Below are 9,345 nucleotides of genomic sequence, written 5' to 3'. Positions count from 1 at the left end.
GAGCCTCTCGCCTGCAGCCGACCAACCAAACGGATCATACAGCTGGCCTAAACCATACACAAATCTAGCCACCTTTTTCACTGCCGCCGGGGAAAGGAGAAGCATATTAAAAAAAAAAAATCCAATGACAGAACTAGTGGAGCGGTTTTGGGGCTGCTGTCAGTCCTACCTCCTCCCGCAGCATTCACGGAGCGCGCCTTTTCAACACCAAGGGTCAGCGGATTCCGGCACGCCCTATTCCGAGTTCTGCAGCGTACGACAGGCTGGATTTGACAGGTCAGCTCGTTCCCCACTGATGCTTGCGATAGGAAATTTATCAGGAGTCGACCCCTACAGCTCCTTTACAGTTTAGGAATCGTACACTACGGACAGCACTGATTCTTGAAAGCAGACAAGTAAGCTTCTGTGTATTTTTGCAGCAGTCTCAAGTCTCTTTCTAATTAGATTTCACTTTATTAATGACTTAAAATTACAGTTTGACTGCTGAAATTCACTATTTACATTGCAGAACACTTTGGAATTGGTGAAATCACTCATGTTTAGAGGGACTTAAAAAAAAATTGAGGGCTTTCAGATAAGACTTTCATTCCATTTCCCTTTTGCAGTGAAGAGGCAGGGTCAGTTCAGCACACCAGAATAAAATAAGAAAAAGAAAAAACAACAAATTAAAGTAATATTCAAACCACAACATTTAGTTTATCTACATCCAGCTCAACAGCAACATTTATAATATCAATAGTTTTTATCAGATTTTTTTCTTTAGGGTACCTTTTTATATGTTCTGATTATTTACAACTGTACAAGCAAAGCACACACTTCCAAGTGCACATATTTAATACAGTATTGACTATTTGCATTTACAGGTTTTTCAACAATCTGAAAAAGATCAACTGTTTAAGATCTTTAAGGTATATTACAAAATCTGCTGCTAGTTCCTGTACTACAGTATGTTTACCCAGTACGACCAGTGACAATAGATACATACTGTAACTGAGTAATTCTGTATTCCACTCATGCTAACCCTCCACGGGGTCAGACCTCGTTAACTCTAAGCTGTCTTGTACAAAAGTTAAGGCAAAGTCATTTTCAAGTTTAAATAAAATTCAAGTCTTTAAATATTGGATGGAAAGAATTCTTTAAAAAAAAAATCAGTTGTTTAAATAAACGTTTTTGTGGAATAAACTGTTTTTTTGAGTTTTGTCTGAACTTCCTGCAGTTTAAACACTTAAAGGAAAACTTTAGGCATTTTAAAACAAAAATAATTTATATTCAACTTTATCAGAAACTTGCTAATTTAGTGCATCCTTGTCCTTCAGAAAGCGCATCATTTCTAAAGTAAGTGTGAGAAACCTCATCCCAGAGGTAAACATCAGGGATCTCTTCCTCCATCACACAAAACAAACACCATTGTCTCACCTCTTGAGAAAATTTAAATCCGTATGCCAATCCTTGTAGTTACAGGAAGACGTCAACATGAGGCTGACTAAGATATGAACTCTCAAAGAGCACTTGGGGCAGAGGTTAAAAAAAACCAAAAAGAGTCTACACAGAGCACAGGGGTAACCAGAACATACAGCGCTGACTCAGTTAACTCCCTTACAAGCACAGGGAAGCTAAGGTTATCACGAGAAGGCTGGTGCTTCTCCTGATAACGTCCACTAACAGGCTTCACCACCGTAGAAGCTCACAGACTTCATTCTTTCTATTCACAAATGTGCTTTGTATTTGCAAATTCTAACATCGGTTTTATTCTGGAGTGAGGAGATGGTTACTTGCTTGCAGTAAGTCAAAAAGGAAGTATTTCAGAAAAGACTGCTACGGTGCTCTGTAGGATTGGTTTTGTGTGTGCAAAACATCAAAAAAAGATTAAATCTTTAAAAATGCTAGAAACAACTACTCCTTTAACCTAAAAGTGCAAGTTCATTTGCTGACACTTAGTACAGCAGCCCAATAAAAAGAATCCTCAAGGTCACATACTAATCCCTAAAATATATCTATTTCCTTGCACTCTACACACTAGCTGCCGTTATCAGTCTTTTGGACACTTTAGATATGTACTTGCAAGACCAGTTTATTAAAAATATTGCAGCAGCACATTTCTGCTTAACAGTTTAGAAAAAACTCACTATACAGAGCTTGCACTCACACAGCCACAGAGAGGCTTAATAAAAAGTTGATTTTTTTGTTTTTTAAAGACAAATATTTTACATCTTGAAAAAAAATAATCACACTAAGCTTCACCTCCAATTAAGCACCAACCTAAATGTAAGGTTTAGAACAACTATCCAGAAATACCCAGAAAAAATAGAATGTTTGTTCAAGAGAGGAAAGAGTATTTCACAGAAAAGTAACTTGCAGGCATCGTTATATGCCTAGTATCACTGCAAGCTCCTAACCAGCAACTCATTCTCAGGTATCTTAGTGGGAACATGGGTTTAATTTGTGGGAAGCAGACCTCTTTGCAAATCCCTCCCAGGTGGTAGTTTCACTGAGGAGATTTTGGAGGGGTACTCTGTTCTTTATTTAGGCGTTTCCCAACGGCTGGAGGGGACGATCTGCGTCCTGACTGTCTCCTCTGGTCTTTGGGTTGTCCGGGATGTGACTTTGCAGGAGGAGGTTCTCTGTTTTTCTCTACTGTTTCTGTGGGCTTTCTTTCTTCTTTCCCACATGCTACAGTGTTTGACTTTTGTTCTTTCTGGGGTTGCAATGTGGGAGGATCCTTAGTTGTTCTCTGGCAAATTTCTGCATAACTAGGTTTTCTCAGTTCCTGTGAAATCGAAAACAAACGGAATAGAGTTAAACAAAGCATCCTGAGGAAAAATCATTTACTTCATGAACAAAACAGGTAAAGTCTTTTGGGGCACAGGACTGCTGCACTAAAACATGCAGATGAGGGCCTAACTAGGAAGTTTACAGAAGCTGTGCAGACCATAAAGTTCAAGACCAGGTACAACAGAAGGTACATCTTTCTGACATCAGAAAGATGGGGTACTGCGACGGGGCAAAACACTTCTAACTCAGCCTAACTCTGAAACAGCTGAACGATGATGAACACTGGTTTAAATATCAACCTATGTGTTAATGCTTCTGCCCCAAGGATACTACCAAGAGAAGAATTTAGGTAAACAGCTGTCATTCACCAAAGTTAACTTGAACAATTGTTAATTGCGTAATTGTGGCATGCAAGTAACCACGAGGCCTCCAAAACGCCGATTTAAGGGTGCTGGGCTCACACGATCAAGTAACACCGGGTAGCAATGGAAGCAATATTCTGTTAAATGCAAACTGGATCGTTAAGAGAAAGTGAAGTAATAAGGTGACTTACTGTGGCAGCCCCATTGACTTGTACCGATTTACATGCAGTACTGAGTGTGGAAGAAGAAAGCCTTTCTGTACTCTGTGTCTCTCTCTGCTGTTTATCCACAACCTTGGAGTCCCTGTAAGCATCCAGCAGGAAGCAAGGCTCATGAAAAGTGAAACTTCATCATAAATGAATGATCTAATAATAGGCCTAAAACCGTGACTATAAGAAGGTACAGCTATAATTTGCTGAGCATGTTTTCAGTAGCATTGCATCTAAAAACACGATCAAATTAAAAGATATTCCTGTGGAACCTGACACTACCTGTAATTTGTGACATTCTGCTAGCATCTGGTTACTCAGCTATCTTACTCAGACACCTCAGTTTGATTTGCAGGTTCCAAATAAAGCTTTCAGTAAGACTTTCTTCATTGTATGGACAACAGTACTGCCCACAGGATCATAGGTTTACTCTCCATGCTTCAAAGCTATCCAAATACAAGACAGTAAGGTATTCATTAAACTTTTAAATACTCGTGGTGACTAAAACACAACACTAAAACTTGGCTGAATTACTATTATGACTGAATCACCACTATATTGTTCAGAAATTAACCCGTATTGCCTTTACTACAAGTACAATATACAACAAAATATTATTTCTTTCACTGATTAAGACTTTAATAGCTATTTACAGTGTTCTACCTAACTCTGATGAATGAAAACACAAACGTGATTCAGCACAGAGTAATTATAGCTGTGTAATTAAGTGCTTACTCAGAAGACTGGGATGGCGAAGGAGACCTTTCAAATGTCCTGGGCAATGTAGAAGAAACGGGCAACAATGGCTCTCGAGGAATTCCCGATGGGATAGTGTTTGTACTTGCATCCACATTAATGTTCTGAAGGAGGAAAAAAAGGCACAGAAGGGCAATCAGAATATCCAATTAATATGGTTTGCCTGAAAATTAACGTAACAGCTTACAAATTGATTTATAAGGGTAAGTTCACTACAGGAAGATACAGAGGGATCCAGTCTGTGTATTACAATAAGTAAGTTTTCTCCTTTACAATTATTTAGAAAGACACAAATAAATCACACACTGTGGCTCTTTCCCAGAAAGTTAGAAGCTCAGTTCCCCTTGGGACACACCTGGGTGTCAAAATGACTTCTTTCAATCTGAGAATTTTGCACCTGCAGGTGACGAAGTAGGTTACACTAACAGGCACAAAGCCAGTCAAGACAGAAGTTTCCAACAATTATGGACTGAGAACTGCCTTCTTCAAAGCTCTAACTCGGCATCATCCCAAAAGCTGATGCTAAAAAAATGCCAAACCAACCTTAAAAGAAAACCCCTGAAGTTTTTACAAACTAGGATATGACTATCACCTAAAAGTTACTTTCTTCTGCTTTAGTGCAATTTGCTACCAAGCAGAAGAGGTTTTTTCCACAGCCCTCAAAAGATTCTGCTAGTGCCAAGTGATACCACGCTTCCAGGTAAAGGCCACATAGGTTCAAGATGCACGCATGAATTTAAACTGTCACCAAAAAAAGAGAGAAAGAAGAGATTGAATCCTGAAAAATGTATTTTTTACATTTATAACTACTTTGTTTGTTTTAAGTGCTGGTTTTGGTACTGCTTCTGACCTGACTGCAGAACCAGAACAGATTCTGGTGTGCTGAAAGGAGAGCAAAAGCACAGAAGGAACAAGATAGCTACCCCTTTCCCCCAGCACACCTCCCATCCAAAGGTCATTAACCACAAGACTCCTGTGGTCACTGTTAGAAAGGAAAATGGTATTTTATGACATTGTTTTAAATCAGGCAGCCTAGGTTACTGCAGTAGGTCTAAGCTCAGTTTTTACTCGAAAAGTAAACCATAGAAGGGTAGATGTTTAGAAAAACAAGAACAGGTTCTACAGTTTTACTTACAGTTTACAATAATGTGTGCAAAGATTAGAAATTTCAAGTTGCCGAGCATTCTGGCTCAAGTCTGTCAAAACTTGTAGGTACACGGTTAAGCGTGAATAGCTTCAAGTCAAGCAGACATGCAAGTGCTGTTCTACACTCAGCCCTGATCCAACAGCACTGCCATTTCCTAGTTAGAAAACGTGGGATGATTAACACCTGCCATTCCCCAGAGCTAATCTAGAAGAATTCCACAAAGCAAAGACAACCTAAGTTCACTCACCTTCTGCACACAGGACTTGCCCATCTATAAAACAAGAGTAGCACACTGCGTAACTCTACTTCAGCCCTTTGTTACTCTACACCAGGTGACATGAAAAAAGTTGTGATCGAGCTGAAAAGCAGCCTGTACAACTCATCAAGATTCTAACACTAACTCAAACACTTTTGTAGCAGAGCACACTCACTCTTTGGAGTCAGCTGCTGTTATGTTATTTCTAACACCAACAAGGAAAGACAGCACAATCCCTTTCTTCCACACACTGGTATGGACTAACTCATGCAAGGCAGAAAGCAGCTGGGAAATCAAAAGATGCTTTTTAATGTGTAAGTGCCTTGCACTATCCTAAAACCTCAGTGCCTGGCTGATAGTAAGGCTGCCTCTACAGGGCAGAAGTTTTAAGTTCTTTACAATGAGCACAGTACAAATCCAACACTTGCTTTGCAACAGGAGGAGCAATGGTTTTCAGCTGCAGCATCAATAGCAAGTGCTGGAATTACATTTAAAACCTGAAATACAATAGCCAAAACACACTTCACAAATACAGGCAAGATCCATCTATTTTGGAAGTATCTTGACCAAGAACAGACTACAATCTGGAGTACTGGCTGACAGCAAGATAAACACTGCTCCTGTCATGGCACTGTCCTGCACATTTCTCCTAAATGCAACCCTGGAATGCAGTTGTGCCTATTACAACTTGCAGGAGGCAGAACAGATGGCTCACCCGCACAATCACTGCTTCAGGTGCAGGCTGCCCTGCCACTTCCTCTTTACCAACACACACCCTCCCTACACATCCCAGTACACAGGCCCCAAAGAAAACACTCTGCAATATGCTGGTTTTAGAGATGAGACGCAAGAGAGATTACGGCATTTCATCGGGTTGCTTTGCACTGCTATATTCAGGGGTTAACTTCTTCAGCTGTGGTACAGCTAGAAAAACACAAGTTAAATTAGAGAGAAAAAAGTCAATATAGACTTCCTTTGCCCAGACTGTTCCCCAGTGCACAAGGTCTTGATGGAGGAGAACATGCTGTCCCTCACAGATGGCAAGGTAGAGACAGTTCTAGGAACGAAATCTATGAACAGCTACATTAATTTTCAACTGCATCTCTAGTGCATCTAGAAAGCGGTGGTTGCCAAATCATTCTGGTGTATTTTTATCTCCCCAAGCAATATGACAACGCTGGGATCCAGCTGGTTTTGGTAACAGTTCCTGTTCCAGCTATGATGCCTAGTGTACTGGGATTAGTAGGCAGCTTCTTTACATTTCAGTGCTTAGAAGTTTGTCTTTTGCACTTTCAAGTGTTTTATATACAACTCAGAACTCAAACAGGAGGAAAATTTAACACATTTTTCACCTAAATCTATCAAAAAGCCTGAGGCAATTATGAACAGCTAACAGCTTATTTTCTAGACTCTGCTATTAACATCTACTTATACTGGTGCTATATTCCACATCATTTCAAAGAGAATACCCAATGAATTCCAAAGATAAGAAGTGAAGAAGGCAGCAGCACATCATTTGTCAGCTGGTTTTTAAGAGCATTTCTTACAACCCATGTAAAACCACAAGTTTTTTCAATGTATAAGCCACCAAATCAGAAAGAGGTATGCAATTCTTCATTTTTGTTGAAAAAACAAACACTGGCTACTCACACTTTCTTTTGACGTTCCTATTACCACACTGGACAGTCTGTTTTCAAAAAGGTCTTCAGTCTTTAAATTCCCAGCAGCGCCAGGTAACGGAGGAAAGCTAGACAAACCCAGTTCAAAGCTAGGAGATGGAGGTTTTGGGGGTGGTGGAGACTGTGTTTGGCCTCTCTGAAACAGAAATAACATGGTGAGGTTACTGCACTGGATGACAGAAAAGAGACATGCGACTCTAGAGTGTATTTTCTATTTCATTTATATCTGTGAAGCCCTAGAGAGGCCTCCCCCATCCCAGCTCCCAAGAAAAATCACACAGTACTGAGGAACAGATGCTTTCATTTTCTACTCTTGCCCTTAAAGTACTTCACTATCATTTAAATGGGATGGCATAAGCATCCTAAAATTTTTCATATGCATAAGCTTTAGTGACACTGCTATGGTAAGAAGAGCCTTCTCACTGACCCTTCCTTCAGGATACACACTTATGCTGACATAGAAAGGAAGACAGACTGGTCAAGATATCACAAAATAGGGAAAACATCCATTTGTGTGTAGTTAGTGACATTCTAAAAAAAGACAGGAGTCAACAAGAATCTTAGGTTCAGATATACTACGCAAGGCATGCTGTCTTGCCATGTCTTGTATTGTAAGACCAGCAATTTTCATCTAATTAATAACAACTTATACGATCACTTTGTAAAAATACAAATTCCAAAACTATTTGTAAAACAGGGAGAATTTTTCTAACTAAATCTAAGAAAAGCAATGTCACAGGCGAAAACACACCCATGAATGAGCTAAATGCAACTCCTTTGCACTACAGACAGCAGTTCAGGAGTTGAGTACAACAGTTCAAGATCACTTGTAAGGATTTGTAAAGCTAAACTCTATTTATACTGAAAAAAACAAAATTCCTTCTGTAACATGCTGTAACTAAAGTTACTCATTATCATCACCTACACCATGTCAACAAAGAAGTAACTGTTTTGTGACTGTGCTCAGGCCTGTGATAAGATGATCTCTGCTGCAGAACACCAAATACAAAGCAATCTGAGATGATTCCTATTTTGAAAGGGAAAATATTTATGGGTATATAGCCAAGATGGTCTGAATGTGAGAACAATGCCTCTGGACAGTAAGAAGTTGCATTACTTACTGTTTTTTCCTCTTCTTTCTCACGGAGAGCAGTAAGTACAAAACTACCCTGAAAATCTTGACTTAAACTGTGGTTTGGGAAAAGAAGTGTGTGTTGGGAGGGAAGCAGGGAAAGAACAAATACAGAGGCAAGAACAACTACAACTCCAAGGACTGCTACTGACCCTGTGTTAGCCCCCAGAACACAGTTTAAGAGTGCTGCAGCAAAGGAGGATGCAAACCTCCGAAAACAGATGTCAGATGACCTGCAAAGGGTCACGGAGAGAGACTGCACTTATCCAGCTCAAACTGCAGAAGGAACAGCTTTTTTTTTTTTCTTAAACAGTTCTTCAAACTGCAGCACTTCGTTTTCTTAAAGGGCCCTGAAGTCCTGCAGTAGATAACGCTTTTGTATTTGATACAAGTGGTTTAAGTTATACAGAGGAGTCATGAAAAACCCCAACGTATTAAGAGACATGAATTTTAAGCCACCAAGGGCATAAAATTTCTCAAGTGAACTTGTTATGACAAGTTGAGGAACTGGCTCATGCCTATAGCCTCAGATACAATCTGATCAAAAAGGTTCATGTTCTTGGTCATATAAGAATGCACACTCTTTATTTTTTCAAGGAAACGTTATAAAAATCAAAAGCAGCCATCACTCTATCCCAACAACTGGTTGTAGTTATGCCCTATGCATACTATGTACCAGTCAGTCTCACCTCTGCACACAGCAAGAACACAGAGCAGATCCTCCTGGATCCTATACTAAGGGACATGGAAAACAAGGAGGTGACTGGTAACAGCCAACATGGCTTCACCAAGGGCAGATCGTGCCTGACAGATTTGGTGGCCTTCTACAACAGGGTTACAGCATTGGTGAGTAAGGGAAGAGCAACTGACATCATCTACCTGGACATGTGCAAAGCATTTGACACTGTCCTGCATTACATCCTTGTCTCTAAATTGGAGAGGCACGGATTTGACGGGTGGATCACTCAGCGAGTAAGAAGCTGGTTTGACGGTCTCAGAGAATCGCAGTCAACAGCTCAGTGTCTGAGTAGA

General features: G+C 40.0%; 1 protein-coding gene across 1 annotated transcript; it reads right to left on the bottom strand.

The window, feature by feature from the left end:
- Positions 1–2,370: 2,370 nt before the first annotated feature.
- On the bottom strand, positions 2,371–7,317 carry LOC104509424 (la-related protein 4B-like; the record flags this gene model as incomplete). The annotated part of the gene is made up of 4 exons (XM_010151358.1): positions 2,371–2,767; positions 3,326–3,437; positions 4,079–4,203; positions 7,153–7,317. Coding segments are annotated over 4 exons (684 nt in total), but the record flags the coding sequence as incomplete, so codon positions are not given.
- Between the last annotated feature and the right edge of the window lie 2,028 nt (positions 7,318–9,345).

The sequence above is a fragment of the Eurypyga helias genome, unplaced genomic scaffold (assembly GCF_000690775.1).
Source record: "Eurypyga helias isolate BGI_N326 unplaced genomic scaffold, ASM69077v1 scaffold7025, whole genome shotgun sequence".
NCBI lineage: Eukaryota > Metazoa > Chordata > Aves > Eurypygiformes > Eurypygidae > Eurypyga > Eurypyga helias.
This window is presented reverse-complemented; position numbering and strand designations above follow the sequence as displayed.